The 19,378-nt window shown below is 59.3% G+C and overlaps 1 protein-coding gene across 2 annotated transcripts in view; it reads right to left on the bottom strand.

The window, feature by feature from the left end:
• Nucleotides 1–1,149: 1,149 nt before the first annotated feature.
• Nucleotides 1,150–19,378, bottom strand: part of LOC137300907 (tumor necrosis factor receptor superfamily member 25-like) — a 62,931-nt gene continuing 44,702 nt past the window's right edge. The window contains exons 5-10 of one of the 2 annotated variants that reach the window (XM_067970167.1): nucleotides 16,849–16,930; nucleotides 14,309–14,382; nucleotides 13,655–13,783; nucleotides 7,134–7,177; nucleotides 6,257–6,377; nucleotides 1,150–1,954 (exon numbers count right to left, since the gene is read on the bottom strand). In XM_067970167.1, the coding sequence (XP_067826268.1) occupies nucleotides 1,665–1,954; nucleotides 6,257–6,377; nucleotides 7,134–7,177; nucleotides 13,655–13,783; nucleotides 14,309–14,382; nucleotides 16,849–16,930 (740 nt within the window). In that variant the 3' untranslated portion in view covers nucleotides 1,150–1,664. The remainder of the gene's footprint in view (nucleotides 1,955–6,256; nucleotides 6,378–7,133; nucleotides 7,178–13,654; nucleotides 13,784–14,308; nucleotides 14,383–16,848; nucleotides 16,931–19,378) is intronic. The other variant, XM_067970168.1, reaches the window with a different exon arrangement.

Below are 19,378 nucleotides of genomic sequence, written 5' to 3'. Positions count from 1 at the left end.
TACTGAGGGAGCGCTGCACTGTCGGAGGGTCAGTACTGAGGGAGCGCTGCACTGTCGGAGGGTCAGTACTGAGGGAGCGCTGCACTGTCGGAGGGTCAGTACTGAGGGAGCGCTGCACTGTCGGAGGGTCAGTACTGAGGGAGCGCCGCACTGTCGGAGGGGCAGTACTGAGGGAGCGCCGCACTGTCGGAGGGGCAGTACTGAGGGAGCGCCGCACTGTCGGAGGGTCGGTGCCGAGGGAGCGTCGGAGGGTCGGTGCCGAGGGAGCGCCGCACTGTCGGAGGGGCAGTACTGAGGGAGCGCCGCACTGTCGGAGGGTCAGTACTGAGGGAGCGCCGCACTGTCGGAGGGTCGGTGCCGAGGGAGCGCCGCACTGTCGGAGGGTCGGTGCCGAGGGAGCGCCGCACTGTCGGAGGGTCGGTGCCGAGGGAGCGCCGCACTGTCGGAGGGTCGGTGCCGAGGGAGCGCCGCACTGTCGGAGTCGCTGTCTTTTGGATGAAATCGAGGCTCCCTCTGCCCTCGCAGGTGGATGTGAAAGATCCACAGCCACTATTTTGAAAACGAGCAGTGGGAGGAGTTCTCCCCGGTGTCTTGGCCAATATTTATCCCTCAACCAACGTCAAAAACAGATTATCTGGTCATTATCACATTGCTGTTTGGGATCTTGCTGTGCACAAATTGGCTGCCATGTTGCCTACATTCCAACAGTGACTACACCTCAAAAATACCTCATTGGCTGTGAAGTATTTTGGGATGTCCTGAGGTTGTGAAAGGCGTTATAGAAACGCTTTCTGTCGTGTGTTCTGCTCTTCGAGTTTTACCGAGTTACAGAATACCCTGTAAAACTCACCACCACCTGACCCTGCAAGGGCCGTTATTAATCCCGGCCCCTCGACATGTTGTGATGATGTTCAGGTGTTGAGTTTCATGCTGCGATTCACTGAATTTTATACACAGTTTAATTCAGACACACTGTACACAGTCAGAGCCTCGCGACGGAACAGAAATCCAGCCCTGGCCCCACATCTGGCCCCCAAACAACCTCCCCCCACTGCGCCCCCCACACTGGCCCTCCCCCTTCACCCACAGCCCCTCCCCCTTCACCCACAGCCCCTCCCCCTTCACCCACAGCCCCCCCCCAGATCCGGCCCGACCCCCAGATCCGGCCCGACCCCCAGCTCAGAGTGGGGAACAGTCTCCAATGCTGCTCACTCCTCCCAGTGGAGGGACTGTTCAGCATTGATGTGACGGGCACGTGGTCTGTGGGGCAGGGGCAGGGCAGTGGGACCAGTTGGACTGTTCGTGCATAGAGGCGGCGCGGACTCGATGGGCCGAATGGCCTCTTTCCGTGCTGTAACCATTCTATGATTCTATAATCCTCTCCACAGCTCGCGTTGATAAGGAGAGTGGTGGGCGAGCTTTCTCGAGCCTGACATCCCTGGTGTAACTGAGAACCAGTTTGGCCGACCAGGCAGTGACCTCTGATCCCTATACTGCTCGGGGACGATGTTGACCACTGGAGGCGATGCCCCGATATTTAGGTTTCCCAAATAATTCTCGGCCACAGGACAAACCTCAGCCTAAAACTCTGGCCTATCGGAGTTGGCTTTGCCGCAATCAGTGAATTTGCCATCCCAGGCCCCACTGTCCTGACTGGGAAGAGTTTAGATCAACGAGTTTGTGTTGTTCAGCAGTTTGGTTTGAAGTTGCTCTGCCAATCCTGACAGGTTCATGGTGTCCAGTGCCAGGTAAACAGACTGCACTGAGGCTGTGTGTTGCTGGCCCCACTGACGGAGCATTTCATATTGCTGGTCCCGGGACTGGGTCACATCCATCTCAATCCGCTCAATCTCACAGTCCTTCAGTTCCAACAAACGCATCAACTCTCTCCATCGCCTCACCGGCACCAGGTTAATGATCTCGTACAAAGTCCGTCCCTCCAAGGGTACAGCTGCTGGGACAAGAAACAACCAATCAAACTCTGCCCGTCAGGCCAATCTCTGCCCAGCTCTGGCCAAACTCTGCCCGTCAGGCCAATCTCTGCCCAGCTCTGGCCAAACTCTGCCCATCAGGCCAATCTCTGCCCGTCTCTGGCCAACTCTGCCCGTTTCTCGCCCAATACTGCCCGTCTCTGGCCCAATACTGCCCATCAGGCCAAACTCTGCCCGTCTCTGGCCAAACACTTCTCGTCTCCGGCCAAATTCTGCCGGTCTCTGGCCAAACTCTGCCCGTCTCTGGCCAAACTCTGCCCGTCTCTGGCCAAACTCTGGCCAAATTCTGCCCAACTCTGGCCAAACACTGCTCGTCAGGCCAAGCTCTGCCTGTCTCTGGCCAAACTCTGCCTGCCCACCGCCAAACACTGCCCGTCTCCCGCCAAACTCTGCCCGTCTCAGTCCCAACACTGCCCGCCCAACGCCAAACACTGCCCGTCTCTGGCCCAACTCTGCCCGTCTCTGGCCCAACACTGCCCGTCTCTGGCCCAACTCTGCCCGTCTCAGTCCCAACACTGCCAGTCTCCAAAAACACTGCCCGTCTCTGGCCAAACTCTGCCCGTCTCTGGCCAAACTCTGCCCGTCTCTGGCCCAACACTGCCCGTCTCTGGCCCAACACTGCCCGTCTCCCGCCAAACTCTGCCCATCTCCAAATAAAACTCTGGCCCAACACTGCCCGTCAGGCCAAACCCTGCCCATCTCTCGCCCAACACTGCCCGTCCCTGGCCCAACACTGCCCGTCTCTGGCCCAACACTGCCCGTCTCTGGACAAATTCTGCCCGTCTCTGGCCCAACATTGCCCGTCTCTGGCCCAACATTGCCCGTCTCTGGCCAAACTCTGCCCATCTCTGGCCCAACACTGCCCGTCTCTGGCCCAACACTGCCCATCTCTGGCCAAACTCTGCCCGTCTCTGGCCAAATTCTGCCCGTCTCTGGCCCAACATTGCCCGTCTCTGGCCCAACACTGCCCGTCTCCCGCCAAACTCTGCCCGTCTCTCGCCAAACTCTGCCCGTCTCTGGCCCAACACTGCCCGTCTCCTGCCAAACTCTGCCCATCTCCCGCCAAACTCTGCCCATCTCCAAATAAAACTCTGGCCCAACACTGCCCGTCAGGCCAAACCCTGCCCATCTCTGGCCAAACTCTGCCCGTCCCTGGCCCAACACTGCCCGTCCCTAGCCCAACACTGCCCGTCCCTGGCCCAACACTGCCCGTCCCTGGCCCAACACTGCCCGTCCCTGGCCCAACACTGCCCGTCCCTGGCCCAACACTGCCCGTCTCAGGCCCAACACTGCCCGTCCCTGGCCCAACACTGCCCGTCCCTAGCCCAACACTGCCCGTCCCTAGCCCAACACTGCCCGTCCCTGGCCCAACACTGCCCGTCAGGCCAAACCCTGCCCATCTCTGGCCAAACTCTGCCCGTCCCTGGCCCAACACTGCCCGTCCCTAGCCCAACACTGCCCGTCCCTAGCCCAACACTGCCCGTCCCTGGCCCAACACTGCCCGTCAGGCCAAACACTGCCCGTCTCAGGCCCAACACTGCCTGTCTCCAGATAAAACTCTGCCCGTCTCCGGCCAAACACTGCCCGTCTCTGGCCAAACTATAAAAATAAATTTAAAACAGAAATAGACAGTTTCCTAGAAGTAAAGGGAATTAGGGGTTACGGGGAGCGGGCAGGAAATTGGACATGAATTTAGATTTGAGGTTAGGATCAGATCAGCCATGATCTTATTGAATGGCGGAGCAGGCTCGAGGGGCCGATTGGCCTACTCCTGCTCCTATTTCTTATGTTCAAACTCTGCCCGTCACTGGCCAAACTCTGCCTGTCTCTGGCCAAACTCTGCCCGTCACTGGCCAAACTCTGCCCGTCACTGGCCAAACTCTGCCCGTCACTGGCCAAACTCGGACCGTCTCCAGTCAAACTCTGCCCGTCTCCGGCCAAACTCTGCCCGTCTCCGGCCCAACACTGCCCATCTCCGGCCAAACGCTGTTCGTCAGGCCAAAGACTGCCGGTCAAGCCAAACACTGCCTGTCTCTGGCCCAACACCGCCTGTCTCTGGCTCAACACTGCCTGTCTCTGGCCAAACACTACTCATCTCTGGCCAAACACTGCCTGTCAGGCCAAACACTGCCCGTCTCTGGCCAAACACTGCCCGTCAGACCAAACGCTGCCCATCTCTGGCCAAACACTACTCGTCTCTGGCCAAAGTCTGCCCGTCTCTGGCCCAACACTGCCCATCTCCGGCCATAGACTGCCCATCTGCGGCCATACACTGCCCATCTCTGGCCGAACACTGCCCATCAGGCCCAACACTGCCCATCTCCAGATAAAACTCTGCCCGTCTCCGGCCAAACTCTGCCCGTCTCCGGCCAAACTCTGCCCGTCTCCGGCCAAACTCTGCCCGTCTCCGGCCAAACTCTGCCCGTCTCTGGCCCAACACTGCCTGTCTCTGGCCAAACACTGCTCGTCTCCCTCCAAACTCTGCCTGTCTGGCCAAACTCTGCCCGTCTCCGGCTAAACTCTGCCCATCTCTGGCCAAACACTGCCTGTCTATGGCCAAACACTGCCCGTCTCCAGCCCAACACTGCCCGTCTCCAGCCCAACACTGCCCGTCTCCGGCTAAACACTGCCTGTCAGGCCAAACTCTGCCCGTCTCTGGGCCAACACTGCCCATCTCCGGCCAAACGCTGTTCGTCAGGCCAAACACTGCCTGTCTCTGGCCCGACAGTGCCTGTCTCTGGCCCAACACTGCCCGTCTCTGGCCCAACACTGCCCGTCTCTGGCCAAACTCTGCCCATCTCTGGCCAAACTCTGCCCATCTCCCGCCAAACTCTGCCCGTCTCCCGCCGAACTCTGCCTGTCAGGCCAAACACTGCCCGTCTCTGGCCAAACACTGCCCGTCAGGCCAAACACTGCCCGTCTCTGGCCAAACACTACTCGTCTCTGGCCAAAGTCTGCCCGTCTCTGGCCATACACTGCCCATCACCGGCCATACACTGCCCATCTCCGGCCATACACTGCCCATCTCTGGCCGAACTCTGCCCGTCTCCGGCTGAACACTGCCCATCAGGCCCAACACTGCCCATCTCCAGATAAAACTCTGCCCGTCTCCGGCCAAACTCTGCCCGTCTCTGGCCAAATTCTGCCCGTCTCCGGCCAAACTCTGCCCGTCTCTGGCCAAACTCTGCCCGCCTCAGGCCAAGCTCTGCCCGTCTCTGGCCAAGCTCTGCCCGTCTCTGGCCAAGCTCTGCCCGCCTCTGGCCAAACTCTGCCTGTCTCCAGCTAAACTCTGCCCATTTCTGGCCCAATGCTGCCCATCTCTGGCCAAACACTGCCTGTCAGGCCAAACACTGCCGGTCTCAGGCCAAAGCTGGACAACATCCAGGCTTGGGCTGATAAGTGGCAAGTAACATTCGCACCAGGCAATGACCATCTCCAACATGAGAGCGTCTAACCACCTCCCCTTGACATTCAACGGCATTACCATCGCCGAATCCCCCACCATCAACATCCTGGGGGTCACCATTGACCAGAAACTTAACTGGACCAGCCACATAAATACTGTGGCTGCACGAGCAGGTCAGAGGCTGGGTATTCTGTGGGGAGTGACTCACCTCCTGACTCCCCAAAGCCTTTCCACCATCTACAAGGCACAAGTCAGGAGTGTAATGGAATACTCTCCACTTGCTTGGATGAGTGCAGCTCCAACAACACTCAAGAAGCTCGACACCATCCAAGATAAAGCAGCCCGCTTGATTGGCACCCCATCCACCACCCTAAACATTCACTCCCTTCACCACCGGCGCACCATGGCTGCAGTGTGTACCATCCACAGGATGCACTGCAGCAACTCACCAAGGCTTCTTCGACAGCACCTCCCAAACCCGCGACCTCTACCACCTAGAAGGACAAGTGCAGCAGGCACATGGGAACAACACCACCTGCACGTCCCCCTCCAAGTCACACACCATCCCGACTTGGAAATATATCGGCCGTTCCTTCATCGTCGCTGGGTCAAAATCCTGGAACTCCCTTCCTAACAGCACTGTGGGAGAACCGTCACCACACGGACTGCAGCGGTTCAAGAAGGCGGCTCACCACCACCTTCTCAAGGGCAATTAGGGATGGGCAATAAATGCCGGCCTTGCCAGCGACGCCCACATCCCATGAACAAAAAAAAACACTGCCCGTCAGGCCAAACGTTGTCCGTCTCCGGCCAAACGCTGCCAGGGCAGGCGCAGCACAAGTTAGATAAAATCCCTCACCTCGGGGCTCGAGTACTGCAGTCTGGGGGCTGATTCCGTAAATATTTCCGTTTGCCAGTGGTCGAGTTGGCAGGTCGATGATGGCATCTGATTTTCCCTCTGGAGCTGGAATCTCGAATGGCTTCAGGAAAGAGTGAAACACAGTGTGAGTAAGAGCTGGGTCTAAACTGAGAGATCGGCAACATCTCCTGTGGGACCGGCTCCGTGTGGGACCGGCTCCGTGTGGGATTGGCTCCGTGTGGGACCGGCTCCGTGTGGGATTGGCTCCGTGTGGGATTGGCTCCGTGTGGGATTGGCTCCGTGTGGGATTGGCTCCGTGTGGGACCGGCTCCGTGTGGGATTGGCTCCGTGTGGGATTGGCTCCGTGTGGGATTGGCTCCGTGTGGGATTGGCTCCGTGTGGGATTGGCTCCGTGTGGGATTGGCTCCGTGTGGGACTCAGGCTGGGATGCGCTGCTTGTCTCCCTTGGCGAATGGTGATGGGAAACTCAGACCCAGTTTGGGAGCACTGGGAAGATTTTGTTTCCTCAGCAGCTCCTGTTAGTTTTGCTGGGATTGAGGGATGATTTGCTGGGATTGAGGGATGATTTGCTGGGATTGAGGGATGATTTGCTGGGATTGAGGGATGTTTTGCTGGGATTGAGGGATGTTGTTTAAATGGAGATGAGGAGTGTGTTTATGCCCTGGGGTCACCCTTGGCTTTGTGCCTCTCCTCTGGTCATCAAGGAGGATTGGCAGACTGGGCGCGGTGAATCCCAGCTCCAGATGTGGTGTGGGGAGAGTGACGAAGGTTTAACCCCAGGGTGAGAGGCCAGAGGGAGTGGTCAGCACACATCTATACTGGTCACATGACATTCCCAGACCAATGCCTCACTCACCAAAGTCTTGTCTTCATTTTTTGTCTTTCCGTCTTCATCAGGAACTGAAACACAAACATCAGACTGAGAATCGCTCAGTGATTGGCTGAGGCCCTGAGTGCAAAGGTCAGTGAGGCTGGAGGGAGGGGCTGAGATCAGAACTTGCCCGCTGCCCGCTGTCCAATCCCCAATCCCCACTGCCCGCTGTCCAATCCCCACTGCCTGCTGCCCGCTGTCCAATCCCCAATCCCCACTGCCCGCTGTCCAATCCCCACTGCCCGCTGCCCGCTGTCCAATCCCCAATCCCCACTGCCCGCTGTCCTATCCCCGCTGCCCGCTGTCCAATCCCCAATCCCCGCTGCCCGCTGTCCATCCCTCACTCCCCACTGCCCACTCCCCACTGCTCACTGTCCATCCCTCACTCCCCACTGCCCACTCCCCACTGCCCACTGTCCATCCCTCACTCCCCACTGCCCGCTGTCCATCCCTCACTCCCCACTGCCCACTGTCCATCCCTCACTCCCCACTGCCCACTGTCCATCCCTCACTCCCCACTGCCCACTGTCCACCCCTCACTCCCCACTGCCCTCTGTCCCTCCCTCACTCCCCACTGCCCACTGTCCATTCCTCACTCCCCACTCCCCACTCCCCACTGCCACTCCCCACTGCCCACTGTCCATCCCTCACTCCCCACTGCCACTCCCCACTGCCCACTGTCCATCCCTCACTCCCCACTGCCCGCTGCCCATTCCCCACTTCCCACTGTCCATTTCCCATTCCACACTGTCCATTCCACACTGTCCATTCCCCACTGTCCATTGCCCACTGCCCGCTGTCCATTGCCCACTGCCCGCTGACAATTCCCCACTGCCTGCTGCCCGCTGTCCATTCCCCACTGCCCACTGTCCATTCCCCATTCCCCGCTCTCCATTCCCCACTGCCCGCTGTCCATTCCCCTCTGCCCGCTGTCCAATCCCCACTCCCCGCTGTCCATTCCCCACTGCCCGCTGTCCATTCCCCACTGCCCGCTGTCCATTCCCCTCTGCCCGCTGTCCTTTCCCCACTGCCCGCTCTCCATTCCCCACTGCCCGCGGTCCATTCCCCTCTGCCCGCTGTCCAATCCCCACTCCCCGCTGTCCAATCCCCACCCCCCGCTGTCCATTCCCCACCGCCCGCTGTCCATTGCCCGCTGTCCATTCTCCACTGTCCGCTGTCCATTCCCCTCTGCCCGCTGTCCATTCCCCATTCCCCGCTGTCCATTCCCCACTCCTCACTGCCCACTGTTCATTCCCCACTGCCCACTGTCCATTCCCCACTGCCCGCAGTCCATTCCCAACTGCCCACCGTCAAATCCCCACTCCCCACTCCCCGCTGACCATCTCTCACTCCCCACTGTCTATTCCCCATTCCCCACTCCCCAATGTCCATTCCCCACTACCCGCTGTCCATTCCCCACTGCCCGCTGTCCGTTGCCCACTTCCCACTGCCCACTGCCCGCTGTCCACTGCCCACTGTCCATTGCCCACTGCCTGCTGTCCATTCCCCACTCCCCGCTGTCCAATCCACACTCCCCACTGCCCGCTGTCCAATCCCCACTCCCCGCTGTCCAATCCCCACCTCCCGCTGTCCATTCCCCACCGCCCGCTGTCCATTGCCCGCTGTCCATTCTCCACTGTCCGCTGTCCATTCCCCACTGCCCGCTGTCCATTCCCCACTGCCCGCTGTCCATTCTCCACTGTCCGCTGTCCATTCCCCACTGTCCGCTGTCCATTCCCCACTGCCCGCTGTCCATTCTCCACTGTCCGCTGTCCATTCCCCACTGCCCGCAGTCCATTCCCCACTGCCCGCTGTCCATTCCCCACTGCCCGCGGTCCATTCCCCACTGCCCGCTGTCCATTCCCCACTCCTCACTGCCCACTGTTCATTCCCCACTGCCCGCTGTCCATTCCCCTCTGCCCACTGTCCATTCTCCACTGCCCACTGTCCATTCCCCACTGCCCGCAGTCCATTCCCAACTGCCCGCCGTCAAATCCCCACTCCCCACTCCCCGCTGACCATCCCTCACTCCCCACTGTCTATTCCCCATTCCCCACTCCCCAATGTCCATTCCCCACTCCCCGCTGTCCATTCCCCACTGCCCACTGTCCATTCCCCACTGCCCGCTGTCCATTCCCCACTGCCCGCTGTACATTGCTCACTTCCCACTGCCCACTGCCCGCTGTACACTGCCCACTGTCCATTGCCCACTGCCCGCTGTCCATTGCCCACTGCCCGCTGTCCATTGCCCACTCCCCGCTGTCCAATCCACACTCCCCACTGCCCGCTGTCCATCCCCCACTGCCCGCTGTCCATCCCCCACTGCCCGCTGTCCATTCCCCACTCCCCAATGCCCATTCCACACTGCCCGCGGTCCATTCCCCACTGCCCGCTGTCCATTCCCCACTGCCCACTGTCCATTCCCCACTGCCCGCGGTCCATTCCCCACTGCCCGCTGTCCATTCCCCACTGCCCGCGGTCCATTCCCCACTCCCCGCTGTCCAATCCACACTCCCCATTGCCCGCGGTCCATTCCCCACTGCCCGCTGTCCATTCCCCACTGCCCACTGTTCAATCCACACTCCCCACTGCCCGCTGTCCATTCCCCACTGCCCGCTGTCCATTCCCCACTGCCCGCGGTCCATCGCCCACTGTCCATTCTCCACTGCCCGCTGTCCATTCCCCACTGCCTGCTGTCCATTCCCCACTGCCCGCTGTCCAATCCACACTCCCCACTGCCCGCTGTCCGTTCCCCACTGCCCGCTGTCCATTCCCCACTGCCCACGGTCCATTCCCCACTGCCCGCTGTCCAATCCACACTCCCCACTGCCCGCTGTCCATTCCCCACTGCCCGCTGTCCATTCCCCAGTGCCCGCTGTCCATTCCCCACTGCCCATCCCCCACTGCCCACTGCCCATCCCCCACTGCCCGCTGCCCATCCCCCACTGCCCGCTGTCCATCCCCCACTGCCCGCTGTCCATCCCCCACTGCCCGCTGTCCATTCCCCACTGCCCACGGTCCATTCCCCACTGCCCATCCCCCACTGCCTGCTGCCCATCCCCCGCTGCCCCTCCCCCACTGCCCGCTGTCCATCCCCCACTGCCCGCTGTCCATCCCCCACTCCCCACTGCCACTCCCCACTGCCCACTGTCCATCCCTCACTCCCCACTGCCCGCTGCCCATTCCCCACTTCCCACTGTCCATTTCCCATTCCACACTGTCCATTCCACACTGTCCATTCCCCACTGTCCATTGCCCACTGCCCGCTGTCCATTGCCCACTGCCCGCTGACAATTCCCCACTGCCTGCTGCCCGCTGTCCATTCCCCACTGCCCACTGTCCATTCCCCATTCCCCGCTGTCCATTCCCCACTGCCCGCTCTCCATTCCCCACTGCCCGCTGTCCATTCCCCTCTGCCCGCTGTCCAATCCCCACTCCCCGCTGTCCATTCCCCTCTGCCCGCTGTCCAATCCCCACTCCCCGCTGTCCATTCCCCACTGCCCACTGTCCATTCCCCATTCCCCGCTGTCCATTCCCCACTGCCCGCTCTCCATTCCCCACTGCCCGCTGTCCATTCCCCTCTGCCCGCTGTCCAATCCCCACTCCCCGCTGTCCATTCCCCACTGCCCGCTGTCCATTCCCCTCTGCCCGCTGTCCATTCTCCACTCCCCGCTGTCCGTTGCCCACTTCCCACTGCCCACTGCCCGCTGTCCACTGCCCACTGTCCATTGCCCACTGCCCGCTGTCCATTGCCCACTGCCTGCTGTCCATTCCCCATTCCCCGCTGTCCATTCCCCATTCCCCGCTGTCCATTGCCCACTTCCCACTGCCCACTGCCCGCTGTCCACTGCCCACTGTCCATTGCCCACTGCCCGCTGTCCATTGCCCACTGCCTGCTGTCCATTCCCCATTCCCCGCTGTCCAATCCACACTCCCCACTGCCCGCTGTCCATTCCCCATTCCCCGCTCTCCATTCCCCACTGCCCGCTGTCCATTCCCCTCTGCCCGCTGTCCAATCCCCACTCCCCGCTGTCCATTCCCCACTGCCCGCTCTCCATTCCCCACTGCCCGCTGTCCATTCCCCTCTGCCCGCTGTCCTTTCCCCACTGCCCGCTCTCCATTCCCCACTGCCCGCGGTCCATTCCCCTCTGCCCGCTGTCCAATCCCCACTCCCCGCTGTCCAATCCCCACCCCCCGCTGTCCATTCCCCACCGCCCGCTGTCCATTGCCCGCTGTCCATTCTCCACTGTCCGCTGTCCATTCCCCTCTGCCCGCTGTCCATTCCCCACTGCCCACTGTCCATTCCCCATTCCCCGCTGTCCATTCCCCTCTGCCCGCTGTCCATTCCCCACTGCCCACTGTCCATTCCCCATTCCCCGCTGTCCATTCCCCACTCCTCACTGCCCACTGTTCATTCCCCACTGCCCACTGTCCATTCCCCACTGCCCGCAGTCCATTCCCAACTGCCCACCGTCAAATCCCCACTCCCCACTCCCCGCTGACCATCTCTCACTCCCCACTGTCTATTCCCCATTCCCCACTCCCCAATGTCCATTCCCCACTACCCGCTGTCCATTCCCCACTGCCCGCTGTCCGTTGCCCACTTCCCACTGCCCACTGCCCGCTGTCCACTGCCCACTGTCCATTGCCCACTGCCCGCTGTCCATTGCCCACTGCCTGCTGTCCATTCCCCACTCCCCGCTGTCCAATCCACACTCCCCACTGCCCGCTGTCCAATCCCCACTCCCCGCTGTCCAATCCCCACCTCCCGCTGTCCATTCCCCACCGCCCGCTGTCCATTGCCCGCTGTCCATTCTCCACTGTCCGCTGTCCATTCCCCACTGCCCGCTGTCCAGTCCCCACTGCCCGCGGTCCATTCCCCACTGCCCGCGGTCCATTCCCCACTGCCCGCGGTCCATTCCCCACTGCCCGCGGTCCATTCCCCACTGCCCGCTGTCCATTCCCCACTGCCCGCTGTCCATTCCCCACTCCTCACTGCCCACTGTTCATTCCCCACTGCCCGCTGTCCATTCCCCTCTGCCCACTGTCCATTCTCCACTGCCCACTGTCCATTCCCCACTGCCCGCAGTCCATTCCCAACTGCCCGCCGTCAAATCCCCACTCCCCACTCCCCGCTGACCATCCCTCACTCCCCACTGTCTATTCCCCATTCCCCACTCCCCAATGTCCATTCCCCACTCCCCGCTGTCCATTCCCCACTGCCCACTGTCCATTCCCCACTGCCCGCTGTCCATTCCCCACTGCCCACTGTCCATTCCCCACTGCCCGCTGTCCATTCCCCACTGCCCGCTGTACATTGCTCACTTCCCACTGCCCACTGCCCGCTGTACACTGCCCACTGCCCACTGTCCATTGCCCACTGCCCGCTGTCCATTGCCCACTGCCCGCTGTCCATTGCCCACTCCCCGCTGTCCAATCCACACTCCCCACTGCCCGCTGTCCATCCCCCACTGCCCGCTGTCCATCCCCCACTGCCCGCTGTCCATTCCCCACTCCCCAATGCCCATTCCACACTGCCCGCGGTCCATTCCCCACTGCCCGCTGTCCATTCCCCACTGCCCACTGTCCATTCCCCACTGCCCGCGGTCCATTCCCCACTGCCCGCTGTCCATTCCCCACTGCCCGCGGTCCATTCCCCACTGCCCGCGGTCCATTCCCCACTCCCCGCTGTCCAATCCACACTCCCCATTGCCCGCGGTCCATTCCCCACTGCCCGCTGTCCATTCCCCACTGCCCACTGTTCAATCCACACTCCCCACTGCCCGCTGTCCATTCCCCACTGCCCGCTGTCCATTCCCCACTGCCCGCGGTCCATCGCCCACTGTCCATTCTCCACTGCCCGCTGTCCATTCCCCACTGCCCGCTGTCCATTCCCCACTGCCCGCTGTCCAATCCACACTCCCCACTGCCCGCTGTCCGTTCCCCACTGCCCGCTGTCCATTCCCCACTGCCCACGGTCCATTCCCCACTGCCCGCTGTCCAATCCACACTCCCCACTGCCCGCTGTCCATTCCCCACTGCCCGCTGTCCATTCCCCAGTGCCCGCTGTCCATTCCCCACTGCCCATCCCCCACTGCCCACTGCCCATCCCCCACTGCCCGCTGCCCATCCCCCACTGCCCGCTGTCCATCCCCCACTGCCCGCTGTCCATCCCCCACTGCCCGCTGTCCATCCCCCACTGCCCGCTGTCCATTCCCCACTGCCCACGGTCCATTCCCCACTGCCCATCCCCCACTGCCTGCTGCCCATCCCCCACTGCCCGCTGCCCCTCCCCCACTGCCCGCTGTCCATCCCCCACTGCCCGCTGTCCATCCCCCACTGCCCGCTGTCCATCCCCCACTGCCCGCTGTCCATTCCCCACTGCCCGCTGTCCATTCCCCACTGCCCGCTGTCCATTCCCCACTGCCCACTAAGGAGGGGAGGGGGATATGGGGGTTCAGCCTGTCACCCTTCCGGCTCCAGTAGTGCCGATTGGCGGCGAGTACCTGTGACGGTCGGGGTCTCCGGCTGCTCGACATGTCTCTCACGTCGAATTTTCAGGTGCAAAAAATGAAGCATCACGAGCAGAATGACCAGGGAGGCCACGACAGCGAGGACCAGAGCCGGCTTCAAACCTGGGCATAGCAGCACAGTCAGTCAGTGACAAACACACACAGACAGACACACACAGACACATACATACACACTGACAGACACAGACAGACACATACATACACACTGACAGACACAGACAGACAGACACAGACACACACAGACACAGACACACACAGACACAGACACACACACTGACAGACACAGACACACACAGACACACACACTGACAGACACACACAGACACAGACACACACACACACACACAGACACACACAGAAACACAGACACACACACACAGAAACACACACACACAGACAGACACAGGCACTCACAGACACACACATACACGGACACACACACACACTCAAACACACACAAACACATGGAGATGTACACAAACACACACACACACACACACACACAGAGACACACACTTACAGACACACACACTCACTCAGACACACACACACGGAGACACACACACAAAGCACCCCTTCCACCTCCACAGTAAGTTCTGATGTTCTGAGATCTGAGCTAAGGGATACCTATTTGCATCGAAGATGGTTTGGAAATCAAACAGCTGGAACAGCTGGGAGTGGACTTATTCTTACACTGCTCCCTGAAAGGAAATTAGACACAGAACGTCAGCAACGGTTACAGAAAAACATTTCAACCAAACAATTTGCATCAATAGTCCAGAACAACCAAGAGAATCAGCAACAACACCCTGCATTTATATAGCGCCTTTAATGTAGTAAAACGTTCCAAAGTGCTTCACAGGAGTGAATTTCAAACAAAATTTGACACCGAGCCACATGAGGAGATATTAGGACAGGTGACCAAAAGCTTGGTCAAAGAGGTGGGTTTTAAGGAGAGTCTTAAAGGAGGAGAGAGAGGCGGAGAGGTTTAGGGAGGGAATTCCAGAGCTTAGGGTCCAGGCAGCTGAAGGCACGGCCGCCAATGGTGGAGCGATGAAAATCAGGGATGTGCAAGAGGCCAGAATTGGAGGAGTGCAGAGATCTCGGAGGGTTGTAGGGCTGGAGGAGGTTACAGAGATAGGGAGGGGCGAGGCTGTGGAGGGATTTGAAAACAAGGATGAGAATTTTAAGATCGAGGTGTTCCCGGACTGAGAGCCAATGTAGGTCAGCGAGCACAGGGGGTGATGGGAGAACGGGACTTGGTGAGAGTTAGGATACAGGCAGTAGAGTTTTGGATGAGCTCAAGTTTATGGAGGGTGGAAGATGGGAGGCCGGTCAGGAGAGCATTGGAATAATCCAGTCTGGAGGTAACAAAGGCATGGATGAGGGTTTCAGCAGCAGATGAGCTGAGGCAGGGGCGGAGACGGGCGATGTTACGGAGGTGGAAGTAGGCGGTCTTGGTGATGGAGCGGATATGGGGTCAGAAACTCATCTCAGGGTCAAATAGGACGCCAAGGTTATGAACGGTCTGGTTCAGCCTCAGACAGTGGCCAGGAAGAGGGATGGGGTCGGTGGCGAGGGAACAGAGTTTGTGGCAGGGGCCAAAGACTATGGCTTCGGTTTTCCCCAATATTTAGTTGGAGGAAATTTTTGCTCATCCAGTACTGGATGTTGGACAAGCAATGTGACAAATGAGAGACAGTGGAGGGGTCGAGTGAGGTGGTGGTGAGGTAGAGCTGGGTGTCGACAGCGTACACGTGGAATCTGACTTTGTGTTTTCGGATGATGTCGCGGAAGGGCAGAATGTAGATGAGAAATAGGAGGGGCCAAGGATAGATCCTTGGGAGACTCTAGAGATAACAGTGCGGGAGTGGGAAGAGAAGCCATTGCAGGTGATTCTCTGGTTACGACTGGATAGATAATAATGGAACCAGGCGAGCGCAGTCCCTCCCAGCTGGACAATGGGGGAGAGGCATTGGAGGAGGATGGTGTGGTCAACCATGTCAAAGGCTGCAGACAGGTCGAGAAGGGTGAGGAGGGATAGTTTACCACGGTCACAGTCACAGAGGATGTTACCAGCAGGGTGTATATGGTTCGAAGGTGATTCACCTCCTGGATCTCAGGCTTTAGAAACTGTCCACTCCTCCCCCAACCACCCAGGCCAGAGAGAATCTCACACCCAGATTCTAAAGGGATAGTGTTTTATTCTGCTTCCTCTCTCCGAAAACTGGACATTGCAAAAATAATGAATATAAATCCTCCGCTCAAAGACAAATATGGGTTAGATACAGAGTAAAGCTCCCTCTACACTGTCCCATCAAACACTCCCAGGGCAGGTACAGCACGGGTTAGATACAGAGTAAAGCTCCCTCTACACTGTCCCATCAAACACTCCCAGGGCAGGTACAGCACGGGTTAGATACAGAGTAAAGCTCCCTCTACACTGTCCCATCAAACACTCCCAGGGCAGGTACAGCACGGGTTCGATACAGAGTAAAGCTCCCTCTACACTGTCCCATCAAACACTCCCAGGGCAGGTACAGCACGGGTTAGATACAGAGTAAAGCTCCCTCTACACTGTCCCATCAAACACTCCCAGGGCAGGTACAGCACAGGTTAGATACAGAGTAAAGCTCCCTCTACACTGTCCCATCAAACACTCCCAGGGCAGGTACAGCACGGGTTAGATACAGAGTAAAGCTCCCTCTACACTGTCCCCTCAAACACTCCCAGGGCAGGTACAGCATGGGTTAGATACAGAGTAAAGCTCCCTCTACACTGTCCCATCAAACACTCCCAGGGCAGGTACAGCACAGGTTAGATACAGAGTAAAGCTCCCTCTACACTGTCCTAATAATATGACTGAGTCCCAATCTCTTGAATTGAGATTGCCACTTTTTACAGTAGACTCAGATGTGAACCGAGATGGTCCCAATCACTCCATGTCGGCCTCACTCCTGCAGCAATGTCCAGAAACTTACATCCCATCAGCCTGGGCTGGATTTATACCAGGGTTCCTGAGGTGAAAGGTCACTATCTAACCCACTACATCACCCAGTCCACCTGTGGTAAGTTGTGATGAGATATCAGGGTCTTGGTCCAGAAACCTGCTTAAAATCAAAGTTGACTTGATGTGATTAGATGAAAATAACTATAACCTGACTCACTGTGTACAGGCAGTGCAGTGGTCACCATTCTGGTGAAATCCGGGCAGGCAGTCCCCACACTGAGTGTCAATCTTCTCCAAACCTGAAGTGACATCAACACATGGAACCAGGAGTCAACCCAGAGTTACCAGGACCACACACCTACTCTGGCATATCTGCGAACCAATCAGCTAAAAGCATCATGTGCATTGAGGAGCCCTGCTCCCAGGTGGCCTGTGTTCCGTGTGACGGTCGGGTGGATTGTGTTCCGTGTGACGGTCGGGTGGATTGTGTTCCGTGTGTGACGGTCGGGTGGATTGTGTTCCGTGTGACGGTCGGGTGGATTGTGTTCCGTGTGTGACGGTCGGGTGGATTGTGTTCCGTGTGACGGTCGGGTGGATTGTGTTCCGTGTGACGGTCGGGTGGATTGTGTTCCGTGTGTGACGGTCGGGTGGATTGTGTTCCGTGTGACGGTCGGGTGGATTGTGTTCCGTGTGACGGTCGGTTGGATTGTGTTCCGTGTGACGGTCGGGTGGATTGTGTTCCGTGTGTGACGGTCGGGTGGACTGTGTTCCGTGTGACGGTCGGTTGGATTGTGTTCCGTGTGACGGTCGGGTGGATTGTGTTCCGTGTGACGGTCGGGTGGATTGTGTTCCGTGTGACGGTCGGGTGGATTGTGTTACGTGTGTGACGGTCGGGTGGATTGTGTTCCGTGTGACGGTCGGGTGGATTGTGTTCCGTGTGACGGTCGGGTGGATTGTGTTCCGTGTGACGGTCGGGTGGATTGTGTTCCGTGTGACGGTCGGGTGGATTGTGTTCCGTGTGTGACGGTCGGGTGGATTGTGTTCCGTGTGACGGTCGGGTGGATTGTGTTCCGTGTGACGGTCGGGTGGATTGTGTTCCGTGTGACGGTCGGGTGGATTGTGTTCCGTGTGTGACGGTCGGGTGGACTGTGTTCCGTGTGACGGTCGGGTGGATTGTGTTCCGTGTGTGACGGTCGGGTGGACTGTGTTCCGTGTGACGGTCGGGTGGATTGTGTTCCGTGTGACGGTCGGGTGGATTGTGTTCCGTGTGTGACGGTCGGGTGGATTGTGTTCCGTGTGTGACGGTCGGGTGGACTGTGTTCCGTGTGACGGTCGGGTGGATTGTGTTCCGTGTGACGGTCGGGTGGATTGTGTTCCGTGTGTGACGGTCGGGTGGACTGTGTTCCGTGTGACGGTCGGGTGGATTGTGTTCCGTGTGACGGTCGGTTGGATTGTGTTCCGTGTGACGGTCGGGTGGATTGTGTTCCGTGTGACGGTCGGGTGGATTGTGTTCCGTGTGACGGTCGGGTGGATTGTGTTCCGTGTGACGGTCGGGTGGATTGTGTTCCGTGTGTGACGGTCGGGTGGATTGTGTTCCGTGTGTGACGGTCGGGTGGACTGTGTTCCGTGTGACGGTCGGGTGGATTGTGTTCCGTGTGTGACGGTCGGGTGGACTGTGTTCCGTGTGACGGTCGGGTGGACTGTGTTCCGTGTGACGGTCGGGTGGATTGTGTTCCGTGTGTGACGGTCGGGTGGATTGTGTTCCGTGTGTGACGGTCGGGTGGATTGTGTTCCGTGTGTGACGGTCGGGTGGCCTGTGTTCCGTGTGTGACGGTCGGGTGGATTGTGTTCCGTGTGACGGTCGGGTGGATTGTGTTCCGTGTGTGACGGTCGGGTGGATTGTGTTCCGTGTGATGGTCGGGTGGATTGTGTTCCGTGTGTGACGGTCGGGTGGATTGTGTTCCGTGTGTGACGGTCGGGTGGATTGTGTTCCGTGTGACGGTCGGGTGGATTGTGTTCCGTGTGTGACGGTCGGGTGGATTGTGTTCCGTGTGTGACGGTCGGGTGGACTGTGTTCCGTGTGTGACGGTCGGGTGGACTGTGTTCCGTGTGACGGTCGGGTGGACTGTGTTCCGTGTGACGGTCGGGTGGATTGTGTTCCGTGTGTGACGGTCGGGTGGATTGTGTTCCGTGTGTGACGGTCGGGTGGATTGTGTTCCGTGTGACGGTCGGGTGGATTGTGTTCCGTGTGTGACGGTCGGGTGGCCTGTGTTCCGTGTGATGGTCGGGTGGATTGTGTTCCGTGTGTGACAGTCGGGCGGATTGTGTTCCGTGTGTGACAGTCGGGTGGATTGTGTTCCGTGTGTGACGGTCGGGTGGATTGTGTTCCGTGTGTGACGGTCGGGTGGACTGTGTTCCGTGTGACGGTCGGGTGGATTGTGTTCCGTGTGTGACGGTCGGGTGGCCTGTGTTCCGTGTGATGGTCGGGTGGATTGTGTTCCGTGTGTGACAGTCGGGTGGATTGTGTTCCGTGTGTGACAGTCGGGTGGATTGTGTTCCGTGTGTGACGGTCGGGTGGATTGTGTTCCGTGTGACGGTCGGGTGGATTGTGTTCCGTGTGTGACGGTCGGGTGGACTGTGTTCCGTGTGACGGTCGGGTGGATTGTGTTCTGTGTGACGGTCGGGTGGACTGTGTTCCGTGTGTGACAGTCGGGTGGATTGTGTTCCGTGTGTGACGGTCGGGTGGA

This window comes from Heptranchias perlo, chromosome 32 (genome assembly GCF_035084215.1).
Source record: "Heptranchias perlo isolate sHepPer1 chromosome 32, sHepPer1.hap1, whole genome shotgun sequence".
Taxonomy (NCBI): domain Eukaryota; kingdom Metazoa; phylum Chordata; class Chondrichthyes; order Hexanchiformes; family Hexanchidae; genus Heptranchias; species Heptranchias perlo.
This window is presented reverse-complemented; position numbering and strand designations above follow the sequence as displayed.